Source organism: Dermacentor albipictus, chromosome 1 (assembly GCF_038994185.2).
Source record: "Dermacentor albipictus isolate Rhodes 1998 colony chromosome 1, USDA_Dalb.pri_finalv2, whole genome shotgun sequence".
Lineage (NCBI taxonomy): Eukaryota > Metazoa > Arthropoda > Arachnida > Ixodida > Ixodidae > Dermacentor > Dermacentor albipictus.
Genome location: NC_091821.1, coordinates 425,929,308 through 425,950,762, shown reverse-complemented (window position 1 = coordinate 425,950,762; position 21,455 = coordinate 425,929,308). Strand labels below are relative to the sequence as shown.

Below are 21,455 nucleotides of genomic sequence, written 5' to 3'. Positions count from 1 at the left end.
CCAGACTTTGAGTTTTTGTATCGTAATGCGGCAGCATTTCTTATTGAAAGGAAGACTTCCAGAAGTGTGGGGCTTGGTCATGTGGAATCTAGGTCACCGAGCATAACTGCCCGATGCTGTTGTCGCTCGGCCACTATCACGAACTGGGTTATGAGGTATCGATACTCTTTGTTAGCGTGCGATGGTGCGCAAAAAATATAATTATATGATATGCCAAAGATTTCTCACTTCTACTCAGGTGCATTTCAGCCGTGATTTTATTGTTGAAAGCTTCAAAAGTTTGCTCCACAGGATCAATCAAAATTGTGCCTATAGTTGGTATTTTATGGAATTGTGCTAGAAGCCATGTAAGCGTGAGAAACTTATTTTGCATACACTAGCCAAGCGACGTGCTGTAGTGCAATTAATAATCTCCATGTGTCATTGCTATAACAATCCTATGATCCATTGACTTCGAAAAAAGGGCTGCAGGTCTCCTCATCAAATGCTTCTTTAGCGTCTTCGCACTTGTCTTCATATTCGTCTCTGCAACGCTGAGGAACGTTGTTCTTTGCTTCCCAAGATACCCACAGCATGCATTCTGTGAAGGCAAAAAGCACAGTTGGAACAGTAAATTATACGATACAGTTTAAGCGGTATTTAACAGCCGAACAAGAACCCATAAACCTTTTTTTTAGTTTCTCAGCTGTTGAAAACTATCTCTAAAAATAAATCAGGCAATGTGTCTCTGTATTTACTATTTTTATGAGTAAACAAGAAAGAGAGAGAAAGAGAAAAAACATCGTAACATTGAACCTAAGAGGACATTGCAAGATTACTACGATTATTGCAGGTTCAGTTCCGAAGACCGCGATGGAAACATCCACCGAATCGGTCGGAAATGTTTTTCCAAAGATCAAGTGGTCCCTCCAAATTCTGCATTATCATTCATCGACGAGCTTCATAAAGTCATCAACAGCATTGTACCTTGCTATCCTTCATGACCAATTGTATTGTTAGGCGATTTTAATTTTTCCAACATCTCTTGGGACGGCGCTTATCCCGTAATTTGTCCGTCCTCTTCACAATGCCAAAGTTATTTAGACCTTTGCACTTGTTTCACTTTCGCTCAACTCGTTATCAGCCCATCTAGATGTACCACACACTATGCTAACACTCTAGATATGTTACTATCTACCCACCCCAAACTCCTCTCTGTTATCACTTTACTGCCCGGCCTAAGCGACCACGCTGTGCTGCAATTCGATTTATAGCGTCACCAAGCCCAAGCAGCTAATCAAAATTAAAATCATTCATGATTATAGTAAGTCAAATTTTAATATTATCAATGAACAGCTGTCAGCATATCTGGAATTATTTCGCGTTGGCTCAACTTTTATCAGCGTTCGATACAAGAAAACTGGGATATGTTTTGCTCAAAAATTAATGAGCTTATCAACACATATATTTCTGTGAAGATTATTCCAACTAATGCTAGAGCACCATGGTGCAACCGAACTTAAGCGCGTATTTTATATAAGAAAAAAAAGCCTATTTCATCTGGCTAAGTCGCGACAAGCATGTGCTCACTGGGATTCGTATTTTTCTGTATCTACAGACTACACTAACGGCCGTTGCGCTGCTAAATAGCCTTTTTTTGGCGACACATTACCAAATATGGAGTTCTCATCCATTGTTAATATCAAACGTAAATGTGATATTTCTCTTTGTGACGAATCCGGCGAGCCCTTTTTGTCAAAGGATTGCCCTGTAGTTTTTAACAACGTGTTTAGTAGCATTTTATTCTTCAGTTTTGGAAGTTGACATTCCTGATGCCTCTAATTTTGATTGGTCTGTATTTCCTAGTCTTATTGATTATGTTGGCATTGGGAACATAATTGATTTGTCAAAATTGTCGTCGTTCTGTGGGCGCGACAGCATCAACTAAATATTATTAAAACAAACAAAAGTATACAGATCCATCTTTCTGGGAAAATGTTTCAGCAATACTCGCACAATGGCGCCTCACCCCAGCAATTAAAAACTGGGAAGGAGGTTTCAATATACGAATGGCGTAACAGACTTTCACCGCGAAAGTACAGGCTCATTTTCTTATCTATAGCATTCCCTGCAGAACAATGGCACATATAATATACTCGCCACTCTTTACCTTCCTAGAATGTAATGGCTTTTTCACATCATCCCAGTATAGCTTCCGGTGCTCGTTTTTCTGCGAAACGCAACTTTTTCTTTTCACGCATTCACTGCATGCTATGCTCGATCAGGGTTACTGTGCTGATTGCATATTTCTTGATTTTTCCAAGGCGTTTGACAAAGTAAGTCGTAAAATAGTGATGTACTAGCGGTCCTCGCTTAATTTGGATACTGATCTACGACTATGGCTCTAGTGTTTTCTTGCGAATCGCTTTCAGTATTTTACTATTAACGACCACGATTAACTACTATCTGAGGTAACATCTGGTGTTCCTCGGGGTTCCGTGTTAGGTAAAGTACTTTTCTAATATGTGTTAATGACTTGCCCAACCAAGTGTCTTCATATTGCACTTATATGCAAATGACTGTGTTCTTTGCCGCAAAATCCGTGACCTCAGTGACGAGCAGGCCTTACAAGCCGACTTTAATTCTGCCGCAATTTGGTGTATATCTTGGGAAATATATGTTGGGTAAACTGATGCGCGTTTCACGTAAGAACATTTGGCCTCCGTCTTACAACTTAAGCAATATTTCAGTGGAGACAGTATCTTCCTATAAGTACTTAGGTGTTCTCATATCTGCTGACTTGGAAACTCCGCGTTCACTCGGTAATCTGTAATGCTAACCGCATGTTAGTGTATCTTCGGCGAAACTTGTGTAAAGCACCTGTCTCTCTAAGAATACTCACGCATGAGACACTTGTTCGATCACAATTAGATTATGCGGCTTCAATCTGTGACCATAAACAAGCTCACCTATCTCAAGCCCTTGAACTCGTCCCGAATAACGCAACTCACTTCATCCTTTCTAATTACAAGCGCACAGCCAACCCTAATAAAAAATAGCTTATCACTGCCGTCGCTGTCACTACGCCGAAGGGCTTTCCGTCTTTGTCTTTTCCACAAAATTTAAAATCACATCTATTTGAGAGGCCAGCTCATTTCAACAAACACCCATTATTCGTTTCGGTTTGATCCCAAAAATAAAGCCGGCTACATCCGCTGCAGTACCAAAACTTCCACTAATTATTTCATGCCACGCACAGCTACATACCAGAACCACCTGCCACCTTCTTTTGCGTCTGTCACCGACAGTACGTTTTTTTCGAAAATACTTGTTTGATTACTTTTCTTGAGATACTAACGCCGGATATATTTATTTTTCTTGTTACAATACGTATCATATACATCTGAAATGAAGATCTATATCTGTTCGCGTGGTGCACATTCACTGGGCACCTTACATGATGCGCGCATCTGGAATATTATTAACCGCAGGTGTTCACCATTCTTTTTTTGTTTTGTTTTCCTTTCGGTATACAAGACACTATACTTGTTTTACAGTTTTACAGTTTGTTATGATTCATGTTTCCCAGTGTTCTTACGTTTCTTACCTCTTGTATAATGTTCCCACCTTTCTTTTCTGAATTTTCAATTGCTTTTCAAATTCTAACCCCTCTTTCCTATTTAAGGTTTTGGCATTTCATGGTACGTATAGTAAATAAATAAATAAATAAATTCTGGTATTACCAAAGAATCTCGCAATCCACTTATCGTACACGAAATTTCGCCTCCGTTGGCTACTTGCAAGGAAGTGCTATTCTCTTGAGAGATTCGTTTCTGATGCTTATCTTTATGGGGCGACCACGTTTCGCTGCCGAACAAATGTTATCGCACAGTGCGGGACGCGCCTGCATGTATCCAAAGTTTCTGGAAAGTTATCGATGCTTCTATCCGCTGTCTGTTGTCGCCGAACCTTGTATTATTTGATTTCATCGCGTGACGCGAATGGTGTAGAACTTTGTGGAAGGCACGCGGGTCCGAACGATTAGACTGGAACATTCGACGACTGCATGCTGTATAAAAGCCGACGCGCTTGACCCGCTGAACAGATTTTCGACGATCGCCGAGCGTGTTCACCGCTATCGTTGTGCTATAAGTGTAGCCTGTTTTGTGGGCACAGGTTCGTCCAATAAAAGTAAGTTTTGTCGTTCACAGTATTGCTACTGTGTTCCTTGACGTCACGACCACGTGACACTATCAAAAAATTCTATTCAATTCAATTACTTCTTCCGGCGTTACCTGTGGGATTTCGAATTCCTCTAGACTATTCTCTCTTCCATTTTCGTCGTGGGTGCCACTGGTACTGTATAAATCTCCTCAGCCACTTCAACTATCTGATCCATATTAGTAATGATATTGCCGGCTTTGTCTCTTAACGCATGCATCTGATTCTTGCCAATTCCTAGTTTCTTCTTCACTGCTTTTAGGCTTCGTTCCTGAGAGAATGTTCAATTCTATCCATATTATGCCTCCTTACGTCAGCTGTCTTACGCTTGTTGATTAACTTCGAAAGTTCTGACATAGAATTCGGTACTTATACTTTATACTGCGGTGAGGACGAGACTGAGGTCGTCAGTTAGCAGGCATCCCGAAAGCTTCACACCATGTTTCTGCCGCACTACCGCGAGTTTTCGGAGATAAAACTGGCATTAATAGAGGAAACAGTACCTGTTGCAATAGAACTCTCCGCTGCTCTACCTCGTTCACGCGTCACGAAGGCATAAGAAACTAAAGCCATCAGCTTAAAAGCAGAATATATAGAGATAAGTGCTTCTCCTTGTGTTCTTTGGTACGATCGTCCCAGTGCGCGTTGATATGCCTTCGCTACGAAGTACTTGTCAGCAGCTTGTCGACGTTTCTCGCAAGTAATACTGCCGGCGCTTCTGCTATGGTCTAGTACTTTTTGAATTAAAACAGAGAGTGGTTTCTTTAGGACTATAGTTACCGAACAGCCTATATCAGTGTAGCCCATAGTGGTTTTACAGTCATAAAATATCGTCGTAAGAAGATGACAGTATCCGTTTACGGCGTTAGCATTCCTGGCACATTGCAGCAACAAATAGTATTATATATACATGTGAAATTTTCCCCAAATACTCAACGTATGCCAAGAGTGAGTCACTGTGTCGTTGTCGGTGTTGCCTCAGTGGCACCATTTTTTTTTCTTTGCCATACTGCGCGTAACTATCAGCGATTCAATTTCACGGGGTTCAGTCAAGCAAACATAGTCGATGTTGGGTAATCCAAATTATATCATGCTTAAGTCTCGTTGCAGTGTAGTCGAAACTTGTATTTATGTACTTGCGTCATTTAAACGTTAGAGTCATCTCATCAATCAAATGAAAGAATAAATTATAAATCGCCAGTGCATTCACTGGAATACTATTCGTTCTTATAGCGTTTCATTAAAATTCAAGCTGCTCAAGAAGTGCAGTCCAAAAAGTATTCCGAAGCCTGTAGGTGATTTGCAGCGTAGCTGTCTTTTACCTTGGGAGTTTCCGTAAGGCAAATCCACCACGACGCAGTCCTTGTAGTCAGAGTAGAATACTGTACCCTCTTGGAGAGGCCCATCAACTGCAAAGAGATGGAGACAGGTAAATCCCGCGCTTATATATCCAGGCGGTTTTCTGCAGGCAGTTCGTGCAGCTAAAACCTGTGACGAGTGTAGGCTGCTTCACGCGGCGCCCAACGAAGGACTTAGGAGAACAGGAAATTCGGCGCGGGTGTCGGCAGCAGACATTACTTAAACAACTGGCTCGTATATCGGTATACTGCGTTTACTAGCATGTGAGAAGGTAAAGAAAAATGAGGCCCAAGACTTTGGAGTGCAGCAAGTATGATTCCTTCGCTACATCAATACTTATCGCCACTTAGAGCTAAATGTGTGAGGTCTCAGACGTGCTTTTGGGACACAGGAACCGCAACGCAGTAGTGGGAACAAACAAAACGGCATTTATTGCACCTTCTGTGCACGAACCATGCCAGTTGAACTGCTACTAATAGAGCATGCCGATGGGCGCTGACCAAGCGAGCAAATCCGACTAGCAGCAGAAGAAGATTGAAGGGATATCTTCGCCCATGCCGAACTCCAACACCAAATCGTTTTCGCGTACAAGCCCGCTAGTGATGGCGGGTTCGAGCCATCGTGTTATTTCATTCCGGTCCTCCGCTTCGAAGATATTTTGCAGGACCGTCTTACGATGCGTGTCAGCGAGCGTGCCGCCGTCCGCCGCCACCAACCCCAAGCCGAAGGGGAAGAGACTACTTCCTTTTCCGCCCTAGTAACCCTGCCGTTAGGTGGCGTTAGCAGCACAACATTTTCGGGATCTCCTGCACTGTTGTTAACTACACCGAAAGCCGGCGGGACACAGCTATGCGGTAAACCAGGAATACAGGAGACACGACAGCCATGTGGGGAAAACAACATCAGGGTACACGTGAGGGTGCCGTATCCACCCCTAACCTTAAATGATTACATGTTCAGGTGAAACATGCCGCACGGTCTAACACGGTCTAACTCGTGCTTCACAGACAAAAGGCAGTACATGCGGCAGTGGCCTTGCCGAGGGAATGTCCTGGCGCCAAACCCCGCAAGTAGGGACACTTTGTTCACCTTCCCTTTTACACCAAGACGTGGCGTACCGGCTATAAAAATTTAGAATTCCTTCCTAAAGTACGCCAGGACACACAAGTTAAGAGAACACAATAAAATGAAGTGCCGTGAGGCTGTCACTTTATCTCGATACTCGCAAATGAGTGCACCTTGGTGTCAGGCTTATCACGAAAATCGCCAGCTACATCCTCAGCTGGCAATCACTGGATCATTTTGCTAGACATCCGGCCAGAGAGCTCCTCGGCATTCCAGATGGGGGTATAGTCGAGAGAACGGCTCCGTCGAAGCTTCCCTCGAATTTTTTACATTGGTACTTTGCTTTTTTTTTAATTGTGCGCCACTGTGTCTGCGAGCATGCGTATTGGTCAGCGTTCTGTTTCATGGCTTTGTATAGAAAGGGTGTGTTGCATTGTTTAAAAGGAAGTTTTAGCTCGGACCTGTCTCCGATGCCGGGTACACTGTAAAATAATTTACACCCCTAAGGGTTTTTTTCGGTGTCTATAACTAACCCCCTAGCACCCTTGAAAAAGCTGGGTTTTATAGGAAATTACACCCTTATGATGGTTATTCTATATTCCAATAACACCCTATCCCTTGAGGGTGTTTTGAACAACATATTACCCTTCGACCCATGGGGTGTAAGGGTGTGATCAGGAATATATTACCCCTTCACCTATCGGGTGTAATGAGCAATATAATAGCCCTTGAAGTACGGCATGTGGAAGCGGGTACATATGCACTTCATTGTTTGTTTCTAAGTCTACAGTTAGGCTAGCACACAGAAATGTTATGTATGGTGTGCATACAATAGGTAACGTGTTTACAAACGCACTGCATAGCAACTTTGAGAGAAAACACATTATCACTTGTGAGTGTTCTGCGTGAAATGGTCCCATTTATCACAGATACAGAGTGACTGCATGGAGGGTCATTTATTCTAGCCTCCTGTACAATATTTTGAGCTTGCACTATGCCTTGTGGTGACAAGTCTTGCGGCCGTTCTACATTGAAGAACAGTCTCATTCAAACCAAAGTTCCAGGGCACAGGCGAGGATGATGATGCCTTTTTGTAGCTCCATTCCAATGTCCTAAGGCGAGCCATCATAGATGAAGCCATTTCTTCATTGATCACTGTAGCCATCTGCTTCTTTTCTACCTGCAAAATGATTTGTTGCAATTTAATGTCAGGTAAAGTACACGAAACATGACTAGCAGCGCTTCCCTGCATCATTCACTTTAATATTTCAAGATCACATGAAGAGCAAGTTAAAGAAAACAAGCACAGATAGTGCTAACTTCCAGGAAATCGTTATTTCGAAAGAATAAGGCATTTAATCGGCCACATCATGAATGTAGGAGAGACAGGCTACACAACTATATGAGGGCAATTCAGAAATTATTGCCTCCAAGCCCACTACTTTGCCAATATTACAGCAAACATTTTGAACTTTTTATCATTGATGCACTTATGCTTAAGCTATCGAATGTCACTTGCCTCGCCTTCCTATCTCTTCTCGTTCCAGAGTAATCGAGCTATTCATGGCATCCAGTGGTGACGTCCAGTTTAAACAACAGGCTGTAATTGAATTTCTGACTGGGGAAGGTTGTGCGCATATCAACATTCATGGCCATTTGACTGCAGTTGACAGGAATGCCTGTGTTGACGTCAGCACTGTGCAGAGGTGGGCAAGGACTGTGAAAGACCAAAATCCTACCACATCAAATCTCCCGGATCAGCACCGAAATGGATGGCCCACAATGGCTTCTGATGAGGGTCATGAACATCAGCAGATGAGTTGACTCGGTGCAATCGCAGGATCAAGCAACACCAGATTGCAACACTCGCCATTTCCATTGCCTCAGTGAACCACATCATTAAAGACCTGCGTTACAAGAAGACTTGCGCTTGTAGGGGGTCACGGTAACTGACGACTGACATGAGAAAGTCGAAGCATAGCCAACAAGTTCAATTCTTGTAACCCAGGAGGTATTTAATTATGTGGTTGACTGAACCAATGAAAATAGCGAGTGTTCCTGCAATCTGGTGTTGCTTGATCCTACGATTGACCCGATTCAACTCGCCTGCCTGATGTTGATGATCCTCATAAGAAGCCATTGTGGGCTGTCCAGTTCGGTGCTGATCCTGGACATTTGATGCGGCTGGATTTTGATGTTTCTCGGTACTTGCCCACCTATGCACAGTGCTGATTTCAACACAGGCATCCCCGTAAACTGCTTTCAGATGGCAATGAATGTTGAAGGGCGCAGAACCATCCGCAGTGAGAAATTCAATTACAGCCCACTGTTTCCACCGGACATCACCACTGGATGCCATGCATTGCTCGATTACTTTGGAACGTGAAGAGATAGGAAGATGGGGCAAGTGACATTCTATAGCTTAAACATCAGTGCATTAATGATAAAGAGCCAAAATGTTTTCAGTACTACTGGTAAAGTAGTGGGTTGTGCATCAGTGCACAACCCACTTTTGTGCCTCAGTGCATAAAAGTACATTTTGTTAAAAAAGTAAGTGGAACAACAGTGCATTTTTCCGGCAAGTTTGATGGTGCATATCTCCAAACTGACGCCATTCTGGAAATCAATTCCAAGTAGATACACCTTGTAATCTCACTGGCTATGATTCGTAAATTACAATATGTGCCCCAGATATGTGGTGGCGCTGGCAAACACTCCCAGCGTTCTACTAGGAAGCATAAATACCCAAGAAAGTGATGGGGAAACGGCGCCCGCAGTAGCGCAATTGGTAAAGCATCTAACGCGTAATGCAAAGACGTGGGTTCGTTACCCACCTGCAGCAAGCTGTTTTTTCATCCACTTTCATTACCATTAATTTATCATTTCTTTATTTCATTTGTTAATCACAAGTAATTTACCCTAACTTGTCCTTGGTGTCAGTGTTTGCTGGCTTCTTAAGATATGATTAATAAACATCGGGTTTCTTGGTTAAGCCCCTTTCTTTTCGGTTATATTAGCTATAATGTAATTCATTCGAAAGATAATAATTTTTTTAAATTAGTTTAATATGTTTCGATTTCTTGTGCTAGATATATCTGCGTGTTTGAATATTCCTGCTCAAGGACTAGAATTATGCTATATGCAACAGGACTATATTTAAAAATTCCACAAGACTGAAAATCATCACCCTGCATAAAAACAGTGTGAATTTAAAAACACGCTTCAGTGAACCTTATTGAATCAGCAAATGGCCAGTGTAACTAGTCTGATCATCCTGGAAATCTTTTGTAGCTTATAAGCATAGTGAATTTCAATTCCACATTTAGGAGTGCAAATTTTTCTAGAAGTCAGCTTTTTCTTTTTAACAGCTAGCATCCCTGCCAGTTTGCTTAAACATAATGTTGCATGACTTCAACAGTACTGCACAATCACTTTTTTCTGCTCACAGTGTCTAGTGATGTGTCTTTAGCAGCTGAGATAATTAATGTTCATGCAGATAAACATAAGAAAACATTGCAATAACTGCCAAGAAAATGCAATCATGCGTTTTGTTTACAAAAGAGCATGTGCTCTACCTTCTGCCAGGTTTGTTTTCCGTGTCAGGCTAGAACGGAACTTGCACAAGAGGCACCTTTTGCATCCATGAAGATATTTTATGAGGTTATGGTGGTGTCGAAACATGACATCAACCATAACACTTTAAACTATTTTATGAAACAGGTATTTGTACAAAGATAGAAAAGGCACCAATTTTGAATTTATCACATTTGGTTTAGAGTACCATAGTATAAATGGCTCAACTAGTACAGGTACGCAAACGGGCTAGTTGGTATTGGTCGATGACGTTAGACAATGTGAACTCGACAAAGGATGGAGAAAGAGGCAATAGCATTTGTTCCATTTCTCGCCACTTTTGACGTCCCTTGTACAAGTCTGCGCTGTCTGTCGAACATCATGGATCAACTAGTACAGCCTGAAAAAAATATGTCATGAAAGAAAACTTGACTTTCAACCTCGACAATTCTGCCTGTTAGGTATTATGGTTTCTTTAGAACTTATTTCTTTATACAAAGTCAGACCCATCAAGTAAAGCTTACTGAGAAAGAAATGAAGAACAATGTCAACACCTCTAGAGGCACATGCATCAAAGGAGTCAGAGCATCATACACATTACCTTTAGGTGCAAGAGTATTCTCTTTCCTAGGCAAACTGCATTTGTAGTTTCTTAAAGCCTATATACTTATTTGCCACAGCTATGGGAAAATCACAAGGTGGAAAAGATGTGTTGGTGCAATTTCAAGTATTATGTACAACAGCAAAAGGTAAAGCACAGGAAGTCTCACTGCTCCTCTGTCTAAATGACATTCAGTTTCATTTGTCATGTCCACTCCTATCCTGATGGCAGCAGAAACAGGAAGACAGCAGCGTGGTTCAGAAAGTAGATGAAGGAGCCGATATCCTAGCGGACATAAAGAGTAAAAAAAGGGAGCTGGTCAGGCCATGTAGTGCAGACGTGAGACATCATTAACTAGTGCGAAAAAGACAACGGACGACAGCTAGAAGCACACAGGACAGAACTATAGGCTTCAACTGAAATTTTGGCTACACAGAAACATAGGATTCAGGGGATGCGACCTCAACGCATGGAAGCAACATTTATCTTTTCTTTTCCCTGCCTGACACAGGAGGTATTGGAGCCAATCGATGGGCAGGTTCATTTCGAGATACGAACACTCTTTTTTGGCGAGAGCATGGGAAGGGGTGCTTACACACTTATCACCCGCTTTTCGATGCAAAGTGCTTCGAATATTTTCATGTCGACCTGCCTCTAGAGCCGCGTGGGCAGATGAGTGCTTTGAAACTGCTCAGTGCATGAGCACTTACAGCAATGATTGGCCAGATGGCCACCAGCCATGACAGCTGCCCTATCTTTGTTCCCCCAAGCGGTCGTTTAAACACCGACCTGTTTGGCTTGAGGACACATAGGGCAGCTTTGAGTGCCTTGGTGGCTAGTGGCCACATGGCCAATCATCGCCATACGTGCTCATGCACCGAGCAGTTTCAAAGCAATCGTGTGCTCAGGCAGCTCCAGAAGCAGGTACATAGGGAAATATATGAACCACTTTGCATAAAAAAAGTGGGGAATAGGTGTGTAAGCACCCGTCTCTGGCTCTTACCAAGAATGTTCGTAAGTGAAATTAACCTGTTCATAAATTTGTTCCGATAGCTCCTGTGTTGTTTCTGTCCGTCGACATTCTGTGCATTCCATGTTTCTGTGTAGCAAAAATTTCAGTTGAAGTCTAGACTTCTTTCTTATGTGCTTCTTGATGTTGTCTTTTTCACGCTAGTTATTGATGTCTCAAGTCTGCAATGAGCACCAACTAGCCCAAGTGCCTTCTTCAACCATGTAATGCATAGGGCAGATAACCGGTGGCACATTCGAGTTACAGAATGGATGCCAAGAGAAGAGAAGGGTAGTCAAGGGCGGTAGAGAGGTAGACTACGATGAAGTCAAAAAATTTTGCAGGCTTCACTTCGAATCAGCTAGCGCAAAACAGGGGTAATTGGAGCTCACTGGGGGAGGTCTTCATCCTCCGGTGAAAAAAATATGTAGGCCAATTGTGATGAAAAAAGTATACCTGTCGGGTCAGACGTCTTCACTGTCTTTTCAGCAACGTGTAGGCCCAAGACAGCCAGTCGGTTCCCATGCAATTGCTTCATGCTGACTGCAACTGCATGGGCACAAGAAAACAACCCACCATTAATACCATTCGAGATTGACGACTCAATAAAAGAACCTCTCAAAACTGCAAATACAATTAAGCATTTACCAGCTTAATAAATACATATATAAAGGCCAAGAATAGTTACAATAACCATACACTTTATAACTAGACATTAAAATAAGGTAGTGAAGCGTACAATAACCGTAGGACGCTAAGTGCAATTCATTTCAGAAATACTGTTGACAACTGACAGGACGCCTTAGGCAGGGTTCAGTCACACAACAAGAAAACAAATAGTAGTAATAATAAGTACGCCTGCGTGAAACCAAGAAACGAGTACAAGGACGAGAAAAAAATTGATTAGGCTCGGTGTGCTTATTTATACAAAAGGATAAATTTATAAACAAATAGCGCAACCACGCATTCATCCGCAACAGCACGACAGCTTCTATAACAAACGAGCACAACTTAAAGCGATTGATAAGTACACAGCCGGGACGGTTGTGGTTCTTTTGTTTTGCATTAGTTCTAGTCATGAAACCACAAGCATTGCAAGCTGCCTGCGCCATTATTTACCACGGGACCTCCGACAAAAAAAAAATAATAATAACAATTGAGTGAAAGTACACAAGCGACATTTAATACGGTTGTCACACTGCACACTTTTGGCCGCGATCGATCCTGACTGGAATCGAATTTCTGGACGAGTTTGGCCTCGTTGCACAATCGGTGGACGCGAGCCAATCGCGGTCGAAAATTTCGATCCAGAACGCGCTCAATCGTGCTCGAAAGTGGCCGTGTGACACCGGTATAAGTCTGCGCCCATCTTTGGTAACAGAAAGAACCAATTAGTCAAACCAAAGTATTATTTCCCTGCCTGCGCCGAATACTGACGCGTAGCAGTACTTAATTCTCTACAACTCTAGTTGAGGACACGTGAACAATGAAACATTCATTTTTTTTTTCTTTTTCACATTCGGTGCCCATAGGCTACGCCTGGAGTACATATACTACACTCGCATCCAACACACCTTGCGCTGTCCTTTAAATAAATTACGCGAAAATTACTACCACAATGACGCACCATAAAAAACGCGACGCTGAACGTGGCTACGTACGTACCTTTTATTAAGCAGTTCATGCGCCTTGCAAAAGGCCCTCGGTTTGAAGGCGGAGCGCTGTCACGATCTCTACTCTGGGCACGCCGTTTCGTTTACGTAGTGGATGGACCATGTTGACGATGCATTCCGCCGAAAAACAAAACGTCCACTTCATCACTGTTCAGGCCGAATGGAAGATGTTTTCTCCTTCGCCACGAATGACGGCCGTCGTAGGCGTAGTAAACACACTGTCACAAAGAAACACCGATGTCGTAGGCCGCTGGTGCCCTTCTTTCTCACGCATAATCGCGTCGCCTTCACTCCGGACGCTCACTTCGCGTCGATGAGCACAAAAGTACACGAAAACAACGAGGTGGTACAACCTAAACGCAGCAAAAAACAATCTAATTACTCACAACTTCAAGAATGTCACGGAGAACACACACATGTGCTCCCGGCGGCCCGCCGCGAGACGCAGGAAATGACGTAGCGGCGATAGCGGCGACACCCGTCGGGGGAAGTTATTCCAATTTCGGTTTCGTTTTCAAGGCATAAAAACATATTCATTTAAACTATGTGTGTGTATTACTTTCAAAGCTATTTATTTTACGCTACCTCTAAGCCATTTTCTGTGTTTACGGGTAGTTTCACTGGAAATTTATTTCCAGAAACATGGGCTGATATCAAATCAAATGGGGCAAAGGTGGGCTGGTAACTGCGTGCAAGTGAATTTATTTGTCGATGCTTTCTATTTTGTTTGTTTGCTTGGACGTTCATTTGTAAAGAGACGTGGCCCTTCCTGATTGTATAAGATACAGAGGTATAATATTTGGGGTTTTACGTGCCAAAACCACTTTCTGATTATGAGGCACGCCGTAGTGGAGGACTCCGGAAATTTTGACCACCTGGGGTTCTTTAACGTGCACCTAAATCTAAGCACACGGGTGTTTTCGCATTTCGCCCCCATCGAAATGCGGCCGCCGTGGCCGGGATTCGATCCCGCGACCTCGTGCTCAGCAGCCCAACACCATAGCCACTGAGCAACCACGGCGGGTGAGAGAGATACAGAGGTACTTGCGAGTCTGTATTTTCTTTTATGCCCAGAGAAACAGAGAGAGAAAAAAAGCTTTAATTGGCATTTTCAAGAAGTTCACAATGCTCATATTTCTGAACTGGAGTGCTCACTCAAATTTTAAATAGCTTGGATTAACGGCAAATATAAAAGTACTTGCATAATAGCTTTCTAAACGTATAGGCGACACCACGAAATTTCACATGTGCAGAATTACACGAAAACCTTAAGTTTACAAGTACGAAGTCTTTCTTTGCCTGCTGTCGTGAAAGTGCAACCGAAGCGAATCCAGATCTCGGGGGGGGGGGGGGGGTTTCTTTGTTTTTATGAGCGGGTGAGCGAGTGGGGCCTATGACCGCTCAAAAGAAAGAACAAATATAACAACGATTCCCCTCTGGTGGACAGCACCATGAGTTGTCGTTGTCGTAATCTGATGTCGGTCTTTGTCTTACTGCAGTTGCTTATAATAGCAGTTTGACGGGTAATGAGGAAGACATATTCAAAATCGAGGTATTTTGTGCATGCGGTAGACAAGTCATTTTCGACCCAACTACGCTCGCCCTCAAACTACCACGAGCAGAGCAATTTAGTATTGTTCCCATTCAATAGCTGTGCCTATACCATCGCCGAACCCCTTTGCTCGGCGAGGGTGCAGCTGTGGTAAAGGCTATTGAATGACAACAACAATTTCCTGGCAAAGTGTGGGAACTGTAATGACATTTCGTCTGGGTGTTGGCTTTAAGCATTCTCTTGTCTCCCCTTAGTACCATACTGTCTCTCCTCTGCGCTGTTGCATGTGAGTACAAAAAAGTAAGCGCTGCACCTTCTGCACTACTTTTGCGGAAGATGGGGGTGGGCAGAAGGGGGCCAACGCGTAATTAGTCTTCCAGAGGGCATTGTGTCGATGGCCAGGGTGTTTCAGTGGGCATTGTGACGACCAAAGAGGTCCAAAGAGTATTGTAGCGATGCCCACGAAGTTCTCGCTAAAAGTACTCGCACACGCCTTCCCCGCGTCCCTCTCATGTTCATTATGCACGCTCTCAAACCACCCACCGACGCGGCTGGCAAGCCAGTGAAAGCAGCAGCAGCAGAATTGGAAAAAGTGAGGGAGGAGGCACAGAAAGCTTCGCTTTAAAATCTGGCAGAGCGCCCCTGTGCCCGCTGTAACCTACAATCCAGAGCTCTGGTACGTGTTTTGACAAAATTCAATTTCATTCTGCAAAGTATTTCTTTCCCGTATTCAGCATGTGCACCTGTCCTACCCGTCTCGCGAGGGGAGACGGGCGAGTCTCGCGCAGGTCTACATATGCCAAGACATCGCGAACGTACTTGGCAAGTGGGCAGTAGCGCGCACACTTGAAAAATGCCTCACCACTGTTCCGTGAACAAAGATGGGTCTGCAAATGCCCCGCCAATTTCTGGAATCTCGTTATATCTACAATGATTGGCTTGTTATCCTATTCATGCATGCAATAATACTGTCTCCGATTTGGGAGGGGAAATATTTGAGTAAATACCGTTGTTAGTCGGTGTTGTAAATATTTTATGCATCGCAAGTTGTACGTTGGTTCTCTATACTTTCTTAGATTATTCTCCCTTTCTTTTTGAGCACTCCGTTCAGGCAGCTGTTTGTAAGCCAGTAGAACGTTCCTTTACTATGCAACTACAAACTTAATGGTTTCTTTTTGTACAGCCAGCTTCGTAAATTGACGCAGACGCGAAGCCATGAGCGTTTTGCACGGCTCTTTCTGCAGATGCTGCTTGAGCAAAGCATTGTGGTGGGTGAGAAGGCTCAAGTTTGCCAACGAACCTACCTTGTTTATAAACTTGAGAGAAGCAGAACGAATTGGGGTTATTGATTCGGCGAAAGAAGGTCAGGTGGGGTCAAAGCTTCTCGAATCGGCGTATCTTTTGTCCGCGTATGGTTCGTCGCACCCTTTTCTGCCTGTTTTGTCATGCTTGAAAGAAACCTAGACGACCGCACTGCTTTAGAGCAATTGTGGCGCGTCCAGCTGCATGCTGTCACGTGGCCTACTCATTTTGCTAGATTCCTGGCGTCCCAAAAGCAAGAGCTGCACTTGTTCTGCCTTGCTGAAAACATTTTGAAAATTTTTCTTTTGGTTAAGTATTCAATACTAGAAAAAGTAGGTGCGCGCTTTTGGATTCCGCGGAATTTGTGCGTGACGACATTTAGGAACTGTGTGCCACCTAGAACACTGTGACATAATAGATAGTAGTGCTTCAGCAACAGGTTTTTCCCAGGACATATTTAAAATGGCTTATCAAAACAGACAGTGAAACGGAGGGGGACTCTCTTCAGGAGTTTTGTCGGCTTTGAAAGCCCGACATGTCTCGGGGGGGAAGGGCTTGGGGTAAGGCAGGGCCCATTTCTGGATCCGCCACTGGTTTTTAGTGCCGGGGGACACGCCGTCTCTTCGTGCAATTGTATGTTTGTGAATGTGATAAAAACAAACAAAAACACCCTTGCACCCACCCCCAATATTCTTAGTCAGTGCACCCTTTCGGTGGGTAAAAGGGTGTTATGGCATCTAGAACTGCCCTATGCTTCGCAAAAAGTCATGATGATGGGATGTTTCTGGAATGAAAACACCCTTCAAGGGTGTTATGATTCGCAATTCTCACCATCAAGGGTGTAAATTATTTTACTGTGTACTCAAATATATCTAAAACAAACGAAGGTTTTTATGAGAAATCCACTGAACCAATTTGAATAAAACTTCTTTCACTTAGGAGAGAAAGTTGAAGTGGTGCCGGCAAGAACATTTGATATCGGGCACGGTATTACCCGCAAAATTTGTCGGAAATCAGTAAATTTGAAAATAAGCACCGAAGTTTAGAAATCCATTAGTCAGCCCGAAGAAACAATTGCTCATTTTTATAAACAGCATCCTTGGAGCATATAACGTGGAAGAGTTTGATGTACAAACTTACAAATTATGTGAACTTGGTATAAATCGTTTTGCAAAGGGCATATTCACAATTTCTTTGTATATTTCACGGTGGCGCATGATAAATCTTCTTTCCCCAGTGAATGTAATATTAGGTGCAGCTTACAGAACTAAAATATCGGTTTTAATTGGTACCTTATAGAGTTGCATACTTCGTTTTTCTTTGACGAATTTTGTTCTTTTTATGAATTTTTGTTTAAAAAACTTTTAGCCTAAATAAACGGTTCACTTTCCGAAATCACTACAATATAGCCGTTTCGTCTAAATTCAGCATAACTCATAAAACCGGGTGCAGGCGTTGCTTGAAACAACGATTGCAGATTTCCCGTTTACAGTAAGAGGATGCCCCGAGATAAAGCTTTCGCTTTAGTTCGAGAGAAAATAATGAATTTCTTGGTGCGGATGTATGTAAAGCTGCTTGGGAGGAAAAAAAGAGGCAAGAAAGAAAGCAGGCAGGGATGCTAACTGGACAAGTGTTTGGTTGGCTAAAATTCCCAAAATTCTTACCTCGGGAATTCTATCACTGTTAAGCTAAATAATTTTGAAGAGGCTACTGTCGCGTGTGGGGGGACATTTCGAAGTGCTACTCTACAACGTTCATCAAGACGACCTGTTCTTCAGTATTTATTCTTAATACACGAGTGAAATATTGGCAACATATTACCTGGGGCCTTATAAGCTAACACTATTCGAGTATGGTTTTATTCCCATCTCCAGTCGTGAAATTTACATAACCGCCGACGCAAGCAACAGGCGGTGACTAGCAGTGTTGCCTGAACAACCCAATCAAACACTCTCCTTGTTTATCGGAGGTGACTTTTGTTTGCTTTGAAAAGAATAACATTGCGTACATTGAACGATTTTTTAATCTAATTGGCCCACCAGAGGCGAAAAGCACGCTAAAGTGGAGAGGGCTTCAGTGAGGCTGAGCCAGTGCACTGAATATTGAAAACCGGGTGAAGAGGGACGTGCCGGCGTCTGCGATTGGTTCGCTTTCGCTTACATAGCTTGCGGTGGCTTGTCTAAATTCGCTGCGGCGTGAAGAACGCACACATTTGTGCGACCTTACACAGTCCAGAAAAATTTCCAGCTAAGCTGTTTATGTCGAGCAATTGTAGTAGGAATGTTATTCGCCTGTAATAATAATTAAACAGCTTAAAACTTTTCCACTACCTGATATTGCACAGTATGCACGCTACACCGAAATTTGTTCACGTGGAAAGCCAGTGTAAGGTTGTACTCTCCCAGAACGCGTAAATACATATGTATAGAGCATGTATAACGTGGTGATTAACGGTATGAACGAAACTTTGCAGGCACGTATGACGTAATGTGCGATTTTCTGAAAATGTGAAGCCCTCACCTAGCTCATCAGACCGAGGACAACGGGGACGCCTGCTACATGTCTTGTATTATCCGGGACAATAGGGGGGGGGGGGGGGGAAGCAATATTAACGGACTATATGCAGAGCTTACAGTTACCCAGGGAATGATGAGCTGGATACAGCGGATTCCATTCGCTATGCTGGTGTTATTAAAGTCCACAAATTGTGCCTTCATCATTTCAGTGTGTGATCAAAACTTGAAATAAACGACGTTTAATGTACCAGTCAATAATTGCTGTTTTGAAAGACAAATGAATAGGGCAACCATATGAGGAATAGTGAAACTTGGTAAGTGCTAACCGCAGGTTTAAATTGTGAAGTCTTTTGAACTTGTTACACAGATCGAAATGCGCCGGTTTTGATCAGTGTAACTGCGAGTAACGCGAGTCAGGCTTGAATTCTCTAAGCACGACACCATATTGCAATTACGTAAAAATTCTGCACTCATCTGTTGAGTGATGATTCAGTTAACTATAGAGCGATGAAAAACATGGTGAAAAATGCAATTGAATGCTCTCTGACCTTGACGTCATTGCTAATGGGCGTAAAAAGGAATGACTCGTAAAAATAAGCGTTAACCAATGCAAATTTACGTGTATTTTATGGTTTTCTTGAACTTTAATGTATATTCGAAAATGACCCGCAGCGCCTTTACGGCGATTGCGGTGAGTGGTAATGTGGTGTATGGTGCACGCGTACACCTCATCAGCCAGCTAATTCCAGGCATCAATGGTTATTGTAAAAAAATAACAAATCATAGAAATCAGTCCTATAAAGCTACGGCCCAACTTTAGGTCATTACGTGAAGAAACATAATACTGGCGCTTTAGATGAGCAGATTCCCGCATGGTTATGGAAGGCTGAATTAAATGGCTTACTGCGTAATTTGTGTCGTCATTCAAACACAGGGATCCACTCAAGTTTATTTAACATGAAAGTGATTTATGCCAGGCTCTTACAAGAATAGAGAGTAACAGTGCCAAGTTATCGGACGGAATGTGCAGTATACGGTACTGGATTATCGTTCCGTTCTAACGTACTGCGATGACCGAAGACGTTTTAGTTGCTTGTGCGCCTCAATGAGTACTGTAACGTAGTAATGACAGTAGTGCCTAATATTCAGGCGTTGCAGGATACAAGAACTACGTGCTAAGTGCAAAATATTCATTTCGGCGAATACCGGAACGCTTTAGCTCGTGCACACACACATCACTCTTTAGGGATGTGCCGGAGAACAGCAAATGTGGACGCCTGTGAGAAAGCTGGTAGCAGCATCTTGCGGCACTTTGTCGTAAAACGCGTGAAACCTTGTTTTGTTGCATCAGTGTTCTTGGCTAAGCAATTCATGTAATGGGATTCTTTTTGTAAGTTGCACTGTTACCGACTCGTTACATCAGCAGATAATTAGAAAATATTTAGTTACTGCAATAAAAAAGCTGCGGCCCCTCTATGCAAACTCTGCGTCACCAGATGGCGCCACGGAGATGAAGTGCTGCTTCCTTGTTTTTTTTCGTCACGTTTTCTTTTTCTTTTAAGCAAAGCCAGACTTGCTTGCTTCGTTCACTGAATAATCTTTTATCAATTCCACAAATTTGGTACGCTTCTTGTATAGGTTTCTTTTCAGTTCGTCTTAGAGGAACGTTGACCTTTACCGTTAAATTTGCCTTTTCTTTAAAGCGATGCATAGAAATTTAACCACATGCTATTAGGCAGCGCCATTCTTCTAGTTTCTTTGTTTCTTTCTTTATAACAGCGCCTAGTTCTATGATGCGTTTCTTCTCGACCGCAACAAGATATTCACCATTTTCGTTCTTGAAGAGGATCTGGCCAGGGGCATCGCCAGGGCGGACATAGAAGTAAATATCTCGCCTGCAATGATCGGAAAACACCTATATGAAAATGAGTTGCATAAAAATATTTCGATTTGGTATTATGTTCAGTTCGCCACAAGACAAAGCATGACGGCTTGATTGCCAAAGCTACAATTTAAGGTTTTCTTTAAAAAATGAAGGAGCCGATTGTTGCTCCAGTACAGGAAAAGTACATCAGTATCTTAGAATCTAGAGCATTCTTAAAGGGGCACTGAACCACTTTCGTTGATAACACCCTACGCTTAGGAACGAGTATGTATATGTAGTATTCTAATATGTAGTATTCTATTGACATTCAAACAGCCTTTAGAAAGAAATAAATGGAACAGATTTCCTTTGTTTTCAGCATCAGCTTATTCTTGTAGTTCAAGCAAGCAGAAAACTTTGCTGCTAATGGAATCCATATGGGAGCACCAGATTAGACTCAACCTTGAGCCATTCCTTTGCATTTTCTTACATTGGTCTATTTATCCAGTTGGAAATCGCTCTTCCTAGCATGCTCTAACATTGACCTAGTAAAGGTGAAGTGCATGTCTAGATTAATAGATTGAAATTATTGATTTAGTTTCCAGCGAAGGAGCTGTGACAACTCCGCCGGTTGCACAGGTTTTTATAATCTGTGGTTTGGAGCCCCATTTTAAGATAATCTGTTGAAGCAGGGGGCGGCACACGCTTGTAAATAAGATTGGCTGATAGTTACGATAGCTT

General features: G+C 42.8%; 1 protein-coding gene and 1 long non-coding RNA gene across 2 annotated transcripts in view; both read right to left on the bottom strand.

Annotated features, from left to right (window-relative positions):
- Window positions 1-239: 239 nt before the first annotated feature.
- LOC135896572 (uncharacterized) overlaps window positions 240-21,455 on the bottom strand; it is a 34,797-nt gene continuing 13,581 nt past the window's right edge. The window contains exons 3-5 of the mRNA XM_065425031.1: window positions 20,678-20,745; window positions 5,523-5,609; window positions 240-580 (exon numbers count right to left, since the gene is read on the bottom strand). Coding sequence (XP_065281103.1) covers window positions 438-580; window positions 5,523-5,609; window positions 20,678-20,745 — 298 coding nt within the window. The 3' untranslated portion in view covers window positions 240-437. The remainder of the gene's footprint in view (window positions 581-5,522; window positions 5,610-20,677; window positions 20,746-21,455) is intronic.
- Window positions 7,523-13,919, bottom strand: LOC135897297 (uncharacterized). Its single transcript, XR_010562998.2, has 3 exons — window positions 13,473-13,919; window positions 12,264-12,356; window positions 7,523-7,804 (listed from the first exon to the last, which is right to left on the bottom strand). It is a non-coding gene; the product is annotated as an uncharacterized lncRNA (long non-coding RNA).